Source organism: Pseudonaja textilis, chromosome 1 (genome assembly GCF_049901715.1).
Source record: "Pseudonaja textilis isolate UNSWEBS1 chromosome 1, rPseTex1.2, whole genome shotgun sequence".
NCBI classification, from domain to species: domain Eukaryota; kingdom Metazoa; phylum Chordata; class Lepidosauria; order Squamata; family Elapidae; genus Pseudonaja; species Pseudonaja textilis.
The window spans coordinates 234,089,488-234,107,184 of NC_141990.1; the positions used below are offsets into that span (position 1 = coordinate 234,089,488).

General features: G+C 36.8%; 1 protein-coding gene across 4 annotated transcripts in view; it reads right to left on the minus strand.

The window, feature by feature from the left end:
* Positions 1-2,521: 2,521 nt before the first annotated feature.
* MOB2 (MOB kinase activator 2) overlaps positions 2,522-17,697 on the minus strand; it is a 126,929-nt gene continuing 111,753 nt past the window's right edge. For all 4 annotated transcript variants that reach the window (XM_087920993.1, XM_087920994.1, XM_026706589.2 and 1 more), the window contains 4 exons: positions 13,386-13,546; positions 10,932-11,025; positions 4,681-4,805; positions 2,522-3,894 (listed from right to left, as the gene is read on the minus strand). In XM_087920993.1, the coding sequence (XP_087777119.1) occupies positions 3,560-3,894; positions 4,681-4,805; positions 10,932-11,025; positions 13,386-13,546 (715 nt within the window). In that variant the 3' untranslated portion in view covers positions 2,522-3,559. The remainder of the gene's footprint in view (positions 3,895-4,680; positions 4,806-10,931; positions 11,026-13,385; positions 13,547-17,697) is intronic.

The window sequence follows — 17,697 nt, forward strand, 5'->3', positions numbered from 1 at the left end:
GAAGTAGTCTAACCAATAGAAGGCACTTATACAGTGAGCATTCAGTGCTTTATGCTGAGCGTGATGTACAACTTCGTTAAGTCCCAGGCAGAAGAGTGATGCAAGGACTTCCTGGCTCTTAGAGAACATCTTTGCTCACTTGAGGCTATAGAACTGTGATGGCGAACGCATGTCACATGTGCTGGAAGTGGCACGCAGAACCACTTCTACCGGTACGTGAGAGGTTGCCCGGAAGAGCCCCACTGCACATGCACACACCCTGCCCGCCTGCCAGCTGATTGCTGGATATCTGGCGGGAGGGCAAGGGGTGCATGGGAGATGAATTTTCGGCACAGGAAATGAAAAAGGCTAGCCACTACTGCTATAGAAGCTGACTTCTGAGCACAGAATCAGAAAAGTTTACAGTGGTTCAGATAAAGTAATAGCTTCCCAGTCTGAGGATAACTGATCAACAGTCATAGTCCAAAAACTCAGAAAATGAAGGCTCTCTCAGGAAGAGATTTCCTCGGAAAGGAAGGGAGTAGATATCCACATGTACTGATGGTTCCTTGGGGGGAGGGGGCTCCTATGAATTATTGGAGACATAGAGAAGGTGATTTGCTTTGGGTGCAAAGATAGTACATGTATTTGCCTCAAAAGGCACCAATTGTCCCACAGCTGCAACCATATGAAAAAATAATGGACTTTCTTTGTCATAGCATCTGCTCTCTGGGATCAGGTGCCTTACATCTGTGTGGCTCTTACACTGACTGCATTTCAGAAAGCTCTGCATTAGGGTGGTAGGCCAGCTTCATCTCATATGCTCTTCTTCGATCCTTTATTTTTATTATTTTTATTTTTTTTTATTTTTTTTATATATATATAAATATATAAATATATATATAAATATATATATATATATATTTTTGGGTATTTTCCCACATCATTGTAGTTGTGCTTTTAAAGTTGTAGCAACGTTTCGGCAGAATCTCATCTGCCATCATCAGGCTTCTGAAGGTTCAACTACACAACTACAGTGACGTGGGAAAATACCCGAACAAAGCTGAATGCCATACATACATACATACATATAAGTAAGTTTGGAATCAGATGATGCTGAAGTTGAATAAATTTAGGGTTGGACCTCGAATATCCCTTCAAACTCTGTTTATTCTGTTATTCAGTTAAATAAATTAAAATGCAGTTTGCCCAATAGGACATTTAATGTCCGAACCACTAAGATAGCTTTCTTTCAAAATTTTCACCTGGTGCCAAAGTTGACCAGTCCTAAGGCATGCCTGTAACAATATTTTGGGTAGTAGTGTTCTGGTTCATCAGACATGGGAGCACAATTTGGGAAAACCAGGTTTGTACAGAAGGGGTTTCATCCATAAATGAAGCAGAGTTTCGGTGAACGTTACTTTTCCATGGCTGCATCTGGACTCTAGACCTTTAAGAGGCTTGTTTTGTTCTTGCCTTAAGGCCTTTTAATGCAAATGGTTTTCTTTTATTAGAAGTTACTATTTTAATAGCTGCCTAATATCATTTGTAAGTTTTACTTTTGTTTGTCTTAACTCATCATTAGTACCCTGAAGTTTGTTTTTTAAAGTGAAGGCACAATCATTATTATTGCCACCAGTACTTCCTACAGGTAGGACTTCTTTTGAATCCTGTTCTAGGGTTTAGTCCAGTATAATATTTGAAGGGGCACGGTGGCCTAGCAGTTAAGACGATGGGCTTGTTGACTGAAAGGATAGCAGTTCAAGACCCAAGTACTGCACAATAGGGGTGCGCTCCCTTTCCTGCCCAAGCTCTTGCCCAGTTTAAAAGCATGCAAATGTGAGTAGACAAATAGATACAACTTCAGTGGCGAGTTAACAGTGTTCCCTGCGCCTTGGCGTATAGTCCTGCTGGCCACATAACCACAAAGTATCTTCAGATAACATTGGCTAATCCTAACCCTCGGCTGGGAAATGAAGATAAGCACCACCCCCTAGAGTCAGACACAACTGGATAGAGGAAACCTTTATATTTGACTTTTTATAAAGAGAACACACCTCAGAGGAAAAATAGTTTCACCTAAGGTATTTTAAATAGTCTTCTCCCTACCCCACATTTTTGAAGTAAATTGTAGCATGAGAAAATGTAAATTAGTTCTTGAGTGGAACCTAATATAAACAGAATACTGATTCTCACAGCAGTTTGGGCACATTATCCCTGAAAATTGAACATGAACTTCACAGGAAATCTTTCCCTTGATCTGATCAGAAAAGAGCTGAGTTCGTTTAGAATGAAATGTGAAAAGAAGAAATGCCAAATATTTATCAGAAGGATGTGTAACTTGAATGGAAAATATCAGGCTTAATATCCTCATGTTTAATATCATACCTTAAGAAAATAAAAAAAATGAGGGGGTGGGGGGAAACCCCAAATAAACCCATAAGCAACTTCCCATGGTATGTCCAATGAACCTTTACCTTTAGATTTCTACCATGCAAAGAAAAACAAAAAATGCCTGCTAATGCAGCAAAGAAAATGCAACTTGTGTCTGATAGAATTTATTATTATTATTATTATTGGACAGATGAACTAAAATAAGCCAACAACATAATTATATGCCAACAGCCATCTCTCTTAGCATAGTGGTGGCAGACTGTGTGCCCCCTTCCCATCCTGTCTCAGGCCCCCTTTGGCGAAAAAAAAGCAGTCATGGCTTTTACCACAGGGTGGGATTCCTCCCCTGGCTACTATATCTCCCGGCATTTCTCTCTAGAAACACCAGAACTTTTGTGGGTGCTTTCAAGATCCACATACTGAGGCCAGGGAGATCAGGGAACCACCTTCCTTAAGTGCACTGGAAGCCTTATTGCTACTTTAGTTGGGCCAAAACAATTTTCCTCCCTGTTAAAACCCAATGAAGGGTTGATGAAAAAGGTCTGAGAGAAGGAAAGGAAAAGGGTCAACTGAAGTAAAAACAAAGACAAGTCTCAATGTGCCCCCCATGTAAGCCACTTTACATGTTAAGTCACGGTTTACAACTTTTTTTTAAAAAAAAATGGTAGTACTACCATCTTAGAGAGGAAATGAGACAGATAAAAGGGAGCTTGCATTCAAGACAAGAACCACTTCCCAAAAGGAAGTGGACAGAATGGGGGTGGGGGGGGGGAGAGGAACACAAAAGCAGTAGCCCAACTCAAAAAATGTGGTTCGTCTCTTAAAAACAGCACTCATAATCCATTGAATAAGGAAGAAACAGGAGAGAAATGGAGGGAAGGAAAAAAATCCCCACAGAACTGGTGCAACGTCTTGCCAAGGATGATGCATTTAACCAAAACTCCATATAGTCCCTTGTGTCTACAAGTCCTGTGGTGGTAGCATACTTGCTTAAGCTGTCTTGGTTGTGTATGTCTGCATATGCATATATATGTGTATATATATGTGTGTGTGTGTGTGTGTACATACACACACATACACACTCACACACACAAGCACATATATATATATGCATACATCCGAGAATAGAGAGTAATTTCCTTTTTTAAAAAAGTGTTAGCGTTGGTTTTGCTCTGGTTGGGAAGATTCATCTCTCCTTCACGTGGTTCTGTGCTACTGCACTACTACTACTGCTGCCGCTGCCGCCACCACTACCATTGCCACTTCCGTTACTGCTACTGCTCCCACTACTGCTGCAGAGGATCTCTGTGAGGTCATCCATGATGGTTGTTTCTTTAGGGTCCACCAGATTAAACTCCCGGATGAAAAGGATGAAGTGTACGTAGAGTGTGTTCAAATGTCCATGCAATTCCAGTGCCAGTGTTTCCTTGAAGTGTGACGAATAGATGTGGGCTAGCACATGAAACAGATACTTGCAGATCTTCTTCACTAGGGACTCAAATGAGTTTGGGAATTCTTTGCCTGTTGTGAAAGGGAAAAGGAGGGAGAGTGAAAGGAAGAGAAACCATCATCTTCAGGGGAACTTCTGAAAATATCTGCTTACTTGAAAAATTATCCTGAGGTGATTTGCAAGCAATTAAAAACAGTAAAACAATAATTAATTAAATATTGTTTAAAACAAGCCACACATTTCTAGACTCCTTTTACAGGGCAATTGGTGTTCCTCTGGGGGAAAGAAGTCCAGCTAATTGGCTTTCTGCAAGAATTGTCCCATCAGCCTTACTTCCTATTCCTTCAGGGTGTGTATCTTTTACAGTGCAGATAGTAGCAGTGGCTCTAAGGCCGGGAGGACAAGAGACTAGCTGAAGCTCTTTCAGCTTCAATGGCTTTGGTAGTGATGGCCCCTCAGTCATGAACAACACCTGTTCAAGCTACTGCGCTGTATTTTTCGTCCTTCAACTCTATTAGGTACATATTAGGTTGACAAGCCGAAGAAGTTTTTTTGCTGCTCAAAAAGTGTGACTTGCTCATTTTGGAGAAGGTGATTATTCCAACCCCCAACCATCGTAAATTACAGATTTTAGATGGAGAACATTTTTGGTCAAGTTTGTTGCTGAACTAGAGGTAGCTAATGAGTAGTAGAAATGTGCACAAATGAAATGAGATATGATTTAAATTCATTTAACTTAAATTGGATCAAACACTAATGAATGAACTGTCAGACACATACATTGATCAATATAGAATTTATATATACTAAAGCCATAAAGATCTAGCTGAATTAGTTTTTTCTGAGAATAAACATACCATATTTAGTAGGAAAGACATCCTCATCCGTCACTAACTTCTGCACTGAACTCATGACAAAGTCAACATACTGAGGGCCTGTACATTTGATCTTCTTTCCTCGCTCATCATACCAGTAGTATTGTCTGTGAAAAGAATGATCAGTATGGTGATATCTGTTCTGGATATGTAAGTTACCACATAAGCTATAACCCTCACATGAGGCTCCCATGATTATCTTTTGTGGCTCTCTTCACCTCCTCAGCTATCATGGAAAGAAGTCAGCAAAGAATTGGGGGAATTTAAAAAATAACTGAAATACAGTATGATGTGTGTTTAAATTCTCTCTTTACACACAGTCCAAGGGCAGCTCTCAACCTGAAAAAATAGCTCATCTCAAGCCCACTGAAAAGCAAACAATACTGCCTTAGCTGAGCAGCTAAAAATTCCAATTAAAGTTTTAGAATACTGTTATTAGAGCTTAAGCACTTCATTATAATTTCAGAATGAAGTTTGTAAATCTAGAAATTGGTGAGAGCCAATGTCTTGAGTGATACTGCTGTAGTGCTTAGATCAGGAATAAGTTTGAGCAACTGCCATTAGTTTATAAAGCAATTCTATGAACCCCTTGTTCTACTTTAAAAAGCAGATCCTACAGATGGAAGAGCCTACTATAAACTTTATCCTATGTTTCAACTTCAGACACACTGAGAGGCCCCGGTCACACTTTAGGATGCCGTTTTAGGCAAGGTGACACAAGCCTTCAGCAATGTAGTTTTCATAAACTAATTCATCACAGACTGAGTATTTTAAAGATTTACTATGGACATATGGACACACTTCAGTCTCAGTTTTTAAGGAAACAGTACTTGAAAATGCAACAGCCTTATTTTGTTTTCAAAGTTAGCAAATAGAAATATTTGCTATCTTTAGTTCCAGATTCATTTTCAGTTGAGAAATAATTACAAACAGTTCCTAGAAGTTTTGATTTAAAGAATATCCCCACTTCATTCTTGACACAGCTTTCATCATATGTGTTACGGATTTAAACAGATGTGTACATTGTACTAAGTCAAGTGGAAAGAGAGTTACTTTTCATAAAATAAATAGAAATTTTGTCCAGTTGATGAAAAATATTATGCTAAGGGATTAATCCCATGAAATGGATGACTGTAGTTATAGGCAACAATTTGCAAGTTCCAATTTAAAATATATATTTAAATTGAGTATATATTCTGTTGAATTAATCTTTCTCTGAGCATATCCTTTTGTATTCAAATTCAGGCCTGCATCTTATTAATAGAAAATAAATGCAAAAATATAAGAATAAACAACTTAATGCAGAATTGTAAGCTCTTGGATTCTGTTTGCAACCACAGGCTGATGATACATGCAAGTGCAGCAGATTTTGTATAATAACATGAGCTGTCAGGAGGTGGCAGCATAATAACAGATAACTTTAACATAATAAATCCCATACAGTAGCTAGCATAATTCTCCAGCTAGTCTTCAACATAAAACTAATTTTATGTGCATTTTTAAGTATAAATTGTAGTTTGTGGTGGTGATAAATGTTGAGGCTATTACTGAGACATTTCTGAGAAGTATCACATCAATTCAAAAAGCTCCTTCAAAGGAAGTATTTTCATCACAACTATATGAATAAAGATTCTGTGCTCTTTCCATGATGTTTTTAAAAGGAATGCATATTACATGTAAAGGTGCATTTCATTCATGGGGTTTCAGACTGTATTAGTGCATGTCTAAATCTAGTACCAGCATTTATAATTAACTTAATATTCAATGAAATCTTACACTGCTGAGAGAAAATATATGACACATACTTAATTGTCATAGGTGTGTTATTATTTGCAGAGCCAGAGTAGGGCGGTGGCTAAGAAGTTGAGCTTGACACCCCTGTTTCAAGCCAGCCATGGGAGCTCAACTGAGCTTCTTTGCACTCAGTCCCTCCTATCCCAGAGGTGGTTTTTGTGGGGAAAAAACATAGAAGAGGGAGTACTGTGAACCTGAGCTCCTGGAAAAAATTAAACTGTATAAATTGTACAAATTGGATTTTAAATTTAATGTTCTTCACATTCAATAAATAAGCTACACAGCTCCATTCACTGTGAGGTTTATCATCAATTTTGGTGTTCAATTAACTTCAGCCAGCCTAACCTTGACCCCATTATATATGTTGTCTTGTATCTCCCAGCCAGGAAGACCATTGGCTAGGCTGGATAGAAAAATGTAAAGTCATAATTCTAATTGGAGGGCAACAAACTTTGATTTACAATGTTTTAACCATTGTTTAGTGAGAACCTTATTGTATGAAGCAACATCAATTACCAATCTGTGTTATCACTAGTGGAATTTTGACAATTTCAGATAAACTGTCTAAGGAGCTCAACCTACCTTCAAAATGCCATCTAAACAACAACTCTCATTCTTGATAGAGAAGAAGAATTTGACTCGAGATTTATTTTATTTTTTAAAAAAAAAACTCAGTTGCAAGTGAAGAGAATAGAAATGGAATCCCACCAAATTCAAACTACTCTGATCATTAGTGGAGTCACTGAAGAATCTCTAAAAGAAGACTACTTTTCCAAAAGGACAAGATTTCATTTTCCAAATGTAAGACTTTGTTCCTTTTGCCTAATGGTTGGAGGTCAGCAGTTAGATAATATCCTTGCCCAGGGCCCTTCTTGTGCCTCATTTTTTACGAGGAGATTAAAGGGGGATATTCCAAAAACGCATATCTAATATTCTATCATAATCCCAAATAGGTTGAACATAAATGACCTTTCTTCATTTATGCAGACTAATAAGGACAGAATGTAGGAAAAATTTATCACACGCCTTTGTTTATCGACATGGATGAAGAAGTCCAGAAGTCATTCCAAAATTAAGATTAAGAAACAACAGCAGTCTATGTTCCCTGAGCTTGCGTGTTAAGAATAAAATCAAAGCCTAAAATTTTGGGAGACACGAAAAGTTTCTAGTACAAAAGTGGGCAATCTAACCTTCTTCCTAATCTTCTGAAAGTCTTTTTCTTTCTGAATGTTTTAGAATATGAGTGAGAGGCCTCTGTACTTGGATTGGTCTGCTTTTCTAGATGCTCTGGTGCTCCCTTCTGAACCAGAACAATTTATTTTACATATCTCCATCTTTGATAGGAAACAAAACCTTTTCTGCGTAGAAAAAGATGAAATTAACAAACTTCATTCTTTATAAGAATTTAGGCTTAAGCCTACCACCCTCATTTTGTAAAGGATTCTTTCGTGAACAAACAAAACTATTTTGTGTCAAGATAGGTTAACAAATATTGGCTCAGAGCACAAAAATGGTACTTTGCACGCAACCATTTTCAGAAACGGTTAGACTATGAGATGTTTTCATAGTACTCAAAAGAGGATTTAAGTTGTGTCTTATATATTTTTAAACAGTCATGAGCTGAAGAAAATAAATTCCATATGAAAGTTTTGAAAAAGATCAAAGGGCAAAGAGAAAACAGCAACAGGAAAATCTTGCTTCACACAATCAATAGGGGAAGTTCCCATTTTAGCAAAGAAACAAAATAAGTTAAACATTAAACTTTGACATCTGTCTCTAGGCAAGCTCAAAACTGGTGCTCTGATTGGCAAGTCTTAGTCTCTATATACAATAAAAAACCTGGCAAAATCTGGCGACAGAAACTGGAATAAAATGGAGAGATAGCGATAGTCTTAAAGACAGGCAAATCCTTAAGAAACAATAATCTATAAAAATCCTTAAGAAACAATAATCTATACAGAAGCTTCCTAGTATAGTATAGTAACAGCTAAACAGACACACAGAAACACACACTTCTGCACCATATGATTTTTTTTTATTATTCTACCACAGAACAAATATGCAAAGGTCAGCCAGTAGTAGATCCAATAGATGCATAGCTATTGTTGTATTGTTGTATTGAATTGTATTGTTCTATTGACTGTAAACAAAAAGGAAATTCATGCAGACAAAATTTAAACATGTTCTCTAAGTCTTACATGTACTTTGCTTATGTCTGCAGACTTCTATGAAAATAGCACTACACTATTTCTTTTTGCTGCCACTATTTTGTTTAATTTATTTTATTTGGCTACCTGTAATAAAAGTTAAACATAGCTAGTGTAGCTAGAATTTTTAACTGTAGTTTGCATGGGAAATGTTGTAAAACCCATTTTAACATTTTACAAATGTTTTATTTGATGAACTCCAATAGCCTTATTTGTTTAAATTAATTAATTTAATGGGAGAAAATCTTGTTAATAATTTTCAACAGTAATATATGGTGGTATACTAAGTGATGCATCCCATGCTTATTTTTATTTGTTCAATTTTTATATCTGTCCACCTCACATACAGTACATGACTCAAATATGAAGAGTTTGAAGGGATCTTTAATGTGTTTTTATTTTTATTATATATGTTTGCTTTTAATCTGGTTTACAGATGTATGCCTCTCAAGAACTAGAGTGATTTCAGCAACTTATAAAACCAATAAACAAACAAAATAACAATTAAAGTAAAACTCTGGATAAAGTACTGAATTTCAGAATATTTTACAATAAATAGAACTATCAACAAGAGTTGGCCACTTTCACCATTATTGTTTATATCAACAATGGAGCCTTTAGTGCAAGTAATAGAATCAGATGTTTGAAGATTAATGGAAAGGAGCGTTTCATTCATCTTTTTACAAATGTACAGCTTTAACCATAAAGTTTTTCTATGAATTCAAGAAAGCTTAATTATTCAAAAATTTTATGTTTTGATTTTAATATGGGCTTAAAAGCTAGAGTGACAATAAACTGTATGAACCCAAAACTTTAAAAGCAGTTTACCCATTTGCAAATTAAAATTACTAACTACTTATGTAGGTAAATAAACTGAATTTTGTGTTAGTCACCAAATGGTTCAAAAAGAAAATCAGAAGTTGGAATAGAATTAAGCTTTTGAAGTGCTGCTTTCAAGATATCTTTATTATCTACGTGGTAATTATTTCAGGTTCTTTCAACCAATGTTTCTCCACCCAAAATTGAATACAAGAAAATTTGCCTTTGTCCTTCATACATTTAGATTTTTTTTTAAAAAAATCAAGATTTTGTTTTTAGAGCAGATTATTTTGACTGGATATCTTCAGTCTCAAGAAGTATTATGAAGCTGCACAACTGAGAAATATGTGATTGAAATCCAACATTGAACTTAAGTTATAGTTTGCTTTGGAGTTTCATGATAAATTTTAAAGAACTAGTTTTAAGATCATTTTGTGTTAATTGTATTAAATGATCACTTCTACTTACAATCTATTTTTTAAGTTAGGTATTGATTTTTGGACAATAATATCCTTTAACTGTTTATGTTTATGCAGTGAAAGGGGTCTCAAAATAGGATTTCTAAATATTGTTGTACTCTGACTAATCAAAACAGTGCCTAAACCAATATATAGAAGTGACACTGAAAACTGAAGCAGGCAGGAAGAGGAAATAGTAAACAACTGAATCAGAGAGATCATTAGTATGAGCGTTGAAATCAACAAGCAGCTAAGTTAAGGTGCTGACTAAAGTCTGAGCTGATATATGAACAAAATTTATATGAAACAGAGCTGCAGCCAAATGAAAACAGCAAACAAACAAACCTCGACAGAATAAACTAAAACAGATAGGATTTGGAAATATTTTTCTGCAAGAGAAAGTGACTACAAGGATCAGAATAAGAAGAAAAAATAATGTATGCTGATTCAGGTAAGATTTTTCCTATGCTGTTGTGCTCTGCCCCTCCCATGCTGGAAATGTGGATGCCATTCCTAAGTGAGTATTCTAATCTCTTGAATCCAAATGAAATGTCACATAACAGGAAGTTCCGTTTTAGCCTTCTGAATTGACTGATCTCTTTTTAAAATGTTAATGTTTTTTGGAACAGTTTTGGAATGCCACGCCACAGTTACTACCAGTATATTTGTCCTTAGGAATATCAAACTAGAAGGGTAGATGGAAATAGTGAAATATCTACCTGAAAATCTAAATGCCAGCTAGGTAGATTTTACCTTTTATTAACATTATCTGAAGTCCAGTGACAATGCTATTTCCATTACCTTTTTCCTATTTTGAGTTAACAGCAATCCTGTATGCTATCTCCACCATAATGGAGAAACATTCAGCCTCAGAGGGACAATTGTTTTGCATCCCTCAATTGGAAAAGAAGAAACATTCATGCCATCAAAATGCAACAAAAAAGCTACAACTTACGTATTGCATACTGCCATGGTCTGACATGATTCTCCTGTACAGAATTCGGAGATGGTACTATACTGTAAATTGATATGGTGGAAGAACGTTGTTGCTGAAAGACAAAAGAACACCGAAGTTTCCCTTATTACTCTGCATATTTGGGGGCTAAAAAAGAGGGCTTAAGAGCTGGGAAATTAGACATAAGTGAAAGAATTCATTCAGCATTATCACAACTAGCCAAGCATTTTCTTGCTGAAAATTGTATGAGCCATAACTGGCCCTGGGTGTCTTAGGGAATGCCTTTCGCCAACAATTTCTCCTCAGCCTATCTAAATGACTAGGCAGCACTCTCTAAGGTTTCTCTTGCTACCAATAAGCGGTGGACAGTCCGTATAAAGAAACACTTTCTTTTAGAAGAGTTTTCCATGAGATAACGATCGCCCCCACCCATACAGACTTCAAGAAGGAAGTGAACACACCTATCTTTTTATCTATCTATCTATCTATCTATCTATCTATCTATCTATCTATCTATCCATCCATCCATCCATCCATCCATCCATCCATCCATCCATCACACTTTCTTTTAGAAGAATTTTCCATGAGATAATGATCGCCCCCACCCATACAGACTTCAAGGAGGTGAACACACCTAACTTTTTATCTATCTAGCCATCTATCCTATCCTATCCTATCCTATCCTATCCTATCCTATCCTATCCTATCCTATCTCATTTATATGGTCAACCATCTCATAGGAGTGGGAGGCATACAACAATAAATAAAAGCAACAAATACATAAAATAGTTACTATAAAACAAAATCAACATAAAAATAAAGTCATTATAAAAATAAAATCTATAAAGCCATTTACAAAGAGAGTAAAGAATCATCTAAAATGGAGCCATGTAGGAGTATTCCCAGTGCCCTGAGTCCCGCCCCCCAAGTCTGATGACATAACCAAGTTTGAGGGAGTTCTGGAATCATAACAGGGATAGAGCTAATCTGACTTTGGGGGTGGGAGGAAAAGAGTGGTCCATAGGACAGGTGTTATAGCAGAGAAGGCCTGCTTCCTGGGATCCACCAAATAAACCCCCTGATGGATGGTATTTGCAACTTCTTGCTCTGGTAAATCCAACGGGGTGGGCCAATGTAATTGGAGAGCATTCAGACAATGTGGTCCCATGTCGTGAGGGGCTTCAAAGGTTAAAAACAGGCCCCTGAATTGAACTCAAAAGCCAATGCAGCTTGCGGGCCAGAGATATAATACTAGAAGTGCTGTTCTGGGAGCACACATAACTGATAGAGACTAAGAACTGGAATGTGAAACTAGTATAAGACAATGATTCTGTGTTCCTGGTGAATGACCCACTCCCTGTCTCACACAATACTTCTTCATGGTGCTTGTCTATCCCCTTGGCAGCCTCATCCTCAAAACCAAGTCCACAAAGACCAGGGACCAGACACTTTCCATTGTCCTCACCATGATCCTTGGAAGGGAAAGCTCTCAGCACCAGCAAAATTCCCAGCTGCCCTCTCCCCACATACTACCCCCCGCTTATAGCACAAGACTCATATACACACATGTACAAATAGGCTCCCTCCCATGCTGCTCTCGTCAGCTGATAGAGGGCTCCTCACATTTTTCAGTTCAAAAAGAAGCTTCTTGGATGAGAAGCTAAACATTTTCAAGGAAAAACACTAAGAAAGTGCAGTTGCCTTTTTAAATTACCTTTGGGACAACCATGACCTGGATGCTTGAGGATTTACATAGACACTCTGCAAAGCAAAAAAGCTGGCTGAAAAGGATCACTCCCACAATCCAAGCAGGAATTCAAGCTTGGATTTCAGGAATATCCTTTTCCAGCTAGCTGTCAGGAAGACAAGATTCTCCTTAATTTTTCTCATGCTTTTGGATGGGGGGGGGGAGGGGGGGGGGAGAGACTTGTTTCTTGTGAAATGGCATAATCTGAACATGTTAGAGAAATGGTTGCTAGATTTCAGTCCACCTCTGAAAGTGGGAAAAGAACACGTTTCACATGGAAGGAGGCACTGAGCATTTTTATTTGTCACAGGTCCGGTCCAAAAGCAGCTGATTTAATCTGGTGGAAGTGGGTGGGGTGGGGAAGACAAAACATTGAGCAAGTAAGTGGTGGCTCTCTCTTTCTGTCTTGTCCACATCCTTGAGATCTAGGAGCTGAAAAGAATCCATACAAACATGACAACCTGTTTCCAAGGTTACCTCTATACCATCCCCCAGCACTGAAGCAAATGAGCCAAATCCGAAAGATTTTGTTTCAAAAACTCAGAATACAGCATTTTTAAAATAAATATCAATCTGAATGCAAAGATTATTTGCATTTTGATGAACATTAATAGCCTGCCTTTATCTACTCTTTTACTTAAGAACATCTTTGATTATGAAAAACAACTAGCACTATGTTCAGTTGTTGCAAATATCATAATACTTACTGTTGCTAGCTAGCCACTCATTAAGATCTATTTCACGTGGTAATATAACTAATTCTTTGAATTCAAAATCAGTAATCCTGGACTTCGTATATTCTGGTTCAAGATACAGTTTCTTTTCTTCTGCTGCAGGCTTTTTACCATTTGGTTTTCCCTTGGATTTCCTGCAAAAGAAATGGAGAAAAAAAACAGATCATGGATTAAAATCAGAAATAAAGGTTATCCAAACTTATGTTTTATGCAACTTAGCCTGAAGTTTCTAAATATTTCTCTGAAACATTTCTCTGAAACATTTGCTAACACTACAATCACACCATACTGTCATATGGTTCTTTTTGTGTGTGATTAAGACAGCAGTAACTCCTTCTTTTGCACAGTTTAAATCCTTTTTTTCTGAAAAGAAGAAAAGAAAAAAAACCTTTATGTATGTGTACTTCCATAATCCAGATTGTAAAATAATATCTTCAATTTTCAAAATTCTTAATCAGAGTTTTTTCCCCCCTGGTGTTCTGAGAATTCTGGGAGTTGAATTTTATACAATAGGAAAGGAATCCAAGGTGAAGTTTACTATTTCAAATAATAAGAGAATGACGTTTGTTTTACTAATCAAGGCGAGAAGTGATCAAGAACTAAGGAGAAATTTCTTAACAGTGAGGACAATAAACCAGTGGAACAGCTTGCCTTCAGAAATTGTGGATGCTCCATCACTGGAGGCTTTTCAGAAGAGATTGGACAGCCACTTATCTGTAATGGTATAGGGGTTTCCTATCTGAGCAAGGGATTGGAGTACAAGACATCCAAGGTCCCTTCCAACTCTGTTATTCTGTTCTGTTTAGTTCTTGTATACTGTAGTTCCTAATATACATAATAATATACAGCTATATATACACAAACACATGTACACATTATTGACAAATACTTTCTTTTCATCCTGTTCATGTTTCATTTTATTGAAGCCTCCCTCTGCCAGAAGATCAATTAATGCTGTGTTCTATAATTCAGATGTTTAGTTTAGAAAACAGCAGCTTCAAAAAAGTGAAGTCATCCATAATGCCAACGAAACACCAAGGTGGCATTCTGGATTGTTAAACACACAGAATAACTTGGCCACTAATGGTTTGTCAGTATTGATAAGAAGCTGCTGTAAAAAATTCAAAACAAGATATATGGAACTTCAAAAGCTTTATTTCAATTACATTTTATTTGTTTCTTGACTCTGAATTATATTAAAATAAATCTGTAAGTCCCATGCTCTTGTAAGAGTCACTGTTGTGATACTACAGGGTTGTTGTTGGTTTTTTTTTGGGGGGGGGGGATTTTACATTTAATGAAGTGAGATTCTGACTCCTAAATTTCTTTCTTTTCATTTAAACCTCAATTTTTCTCCAGATACTTCAAGACTGTAAAGCTCGATGTCTGCACTGAGTCAGGCTTGTGCTTTTCCTCTGGCCTCCATTCAAGCAGAGTCATGATTCAAATGCCAAATACTATGCAGAAAAAAGGAATGTGGAGATTCATGGACTTGTGGAAAACCTGAATCTTTATTTCTTAGTCTAATTAACTATAATCATTGGAGGCCATCGGACTGACCTCTTCTTCTGCAGTGCCAAGCTACAATCATTGGATCCATTTGTCCAACTAGTAAACAGTACAAATCCAGTTGAAACAAAGCATTTTGCCTCAAGCTAGCCAAGAAAGCACACCACCCTGTGTTTGCCTCATTCCAAAGAAAGTCCTGTTCAACCTCTTGAAAACTGCAGACAAACTGGCTGGAGTTGTGTGGTCTGTTCTTTAAGGAAAATCTCATCATAGAAAAGGATTTGAAAAGCTATGGAATAGACGAACAAAGAATGTGGTAGTCTTAAAAATAATATTTGCCAAAATTGCAATTACTTGAAAAATTGAGTGAAATGGAGTTTAATATTAGAGTCCTCAGCCTGAGATGTAATCGTAATGGATTTCTTGCTCCAGTAACAGGTTAAGCTCAGTGACCTTTGAGCATTCTTTTAATTTCATGATTCTATATATCTGACTCTGGGTAAAGTTTAAAGGCACACTGTACAAACATGGACCATTTTGCCACATTCAAAGAGATAGTTTTAATAAGGTTTCTCTTTGGATTGAAGTAAGCTACAGGTAAACTTGAGTTGGTTCACTTTTTTTGCTAGCTTCAGGTAAAATGCCTAATTTCAGTCGGATTGGTACTATTTACTAAGCAGGATGAGCCGGAATTTGACCCTCCTGGGTGGGAAAAAATTATAGAGTCCGCTTCAAATTATTACAGTCAAGCTATTGACAGTAGCAAGAAAAAGTGGTACCACTGTTTTCCTGTGGAGGAAAACATCATACTAAAGATAACGATATTGTTACATTTCCTCATTTAAGATGGAAGACTGTTGCTACTTAAAAGGTGAGATTGAAAAAAATACATTTTATGCTTTTAGGCAAGAGCAAATATCCACAAGGTGGAGGGGAAGAGGACAAAGAAGACATTATTACATCAAGAAACCAAAGAGCCATCACAAGATAAGCATACAATCAATCAATCAGGGAGGTATTTTAAGAAGCAGAGAGTTTGAAATTAAAAATAAACAAAACATGACTGGTTATATAATTAATATTAAAGCTTGCTTATTCAGAATGCATTTAATTTGCTGAGCTATCTGTTTTCAGCTTGACAATGCAATGTAAAGCATCCAAGAGTCGCAACTATTTAGGGCTGGAAAGCACATTTGAAATTTTAGGAACATTCATAAAACACCATCAACCAGCAGGCAAACCACTGATATTGTTCTCTGCTCCCTCTCAACTCTCTAAAAACTGCGTATCATTCCAATTTTCTTTCATCTTCTAGAGAAGAAGTGGGCGTAATTTTAAACAAAGCACTGAGCTTCAGACAGTTATCATTTCTATTTCCAGAGAACATTTATATTGATGCTGAAGGTTAATATTCTGCAGAATGCCAACTTGGATTCTGAAGGAAGCATCCATAGGCACAACAGTGCAGATAAGCAACTTATTTGGAGATCTAGGATTTTTTTTTTTACATCACATCATGCGATATCATGATATCGTATGAGCATCCTGGATGTTAATAAAATATGTTCATTCCACTTTCCTTGAAGATATTTGGGGAAATAACATGTTTGAAAGAGCTGAAAGTGTTTTACAAATGAGCAGAGAGTTCATATTTTGTAATTCTCAAGATCTTCAGTTTGGGGGCTGGCAGCTGTTTGAAATATTGGCTACTTTCAGTTCCTGCAAAATCCTGGCTCCTATTTGTAAATGTAAACCTGCTGGGCAAAACAAGCAAACTATTCACACTAAGATTTTTCACAAATCACTTAGGAACATCTATGCCCGCTTCTGCATCACAAGATATTCTTTCTACCAATACCTGATTAATCTGTAGCCCTTCCACTAAAAATATAGAATACACAGTTAAAGAGGCCACTGAAAAGCCTATTTCATGCAAAGTCTATTTCATGATCCTTAAATGTCAATTAGCATTCAATTTATGGGTAGGCTTTTCTTTCTTGGTGGCTCAAAAGTCAGTTTAAATCTCTTACAGTCTCTAGGGAAATAAAACTAACTACTGTAGCCAGGAGAAACAAATGCAAAAACATTTTTTTTCTCTCTCAAGGAACAACTGTTCCAAAAGTTATCCAAACCAAACTGGATAGACAAATCAGAGAAAAGGGACAGCAAAACAGAAATGGATGCCAGGAAAATGGGTAGGAAATTGTACAACAGATCAAGGACACAAACACACCAGCCTAATTCAAATATAGTTGAGAAGAAGCAGTGTTGGAAAAACTTCACTGTACCAGAGATTACATAAAGCTTTCTTGGAAGTTCTCTGTCAGCCTCAAGGTTGTTATTTCCGGTGTTCACAAAAGCTCCTACACCAGCTTCTCACTTGGACCAAACTCTCCAAGCACTTGGTCAACTTTCTTTCTTAATATTATTGTGCTTGTCTCAGAGAAGATGGTCCCTGACAGATGACTTCCAAGCAAATCTCAGTTGTAAGGCTGAAAAAAGGCATATCAAGTTTCTGGGAGATAATCCCAACTACTTCCCATTGTCTTTTGATTTTACTGCATCACTGAATAATTTCTTATATCTAATCAGAGGATGGGATGAGTTCTAAATTCAAAAACAAAAAGACTGCCCATTTCTGTATTAAGGGAAAGAAAATTGCTTCCTGCCTTGCACCTAGTATGTATGCTTTAACTACTAGGTTCACTCTATTATTTTTTTAATCTTATTTTTTAAAATCTATATGAAAATTCATTTTTCAAAAAGTATTTCAAAA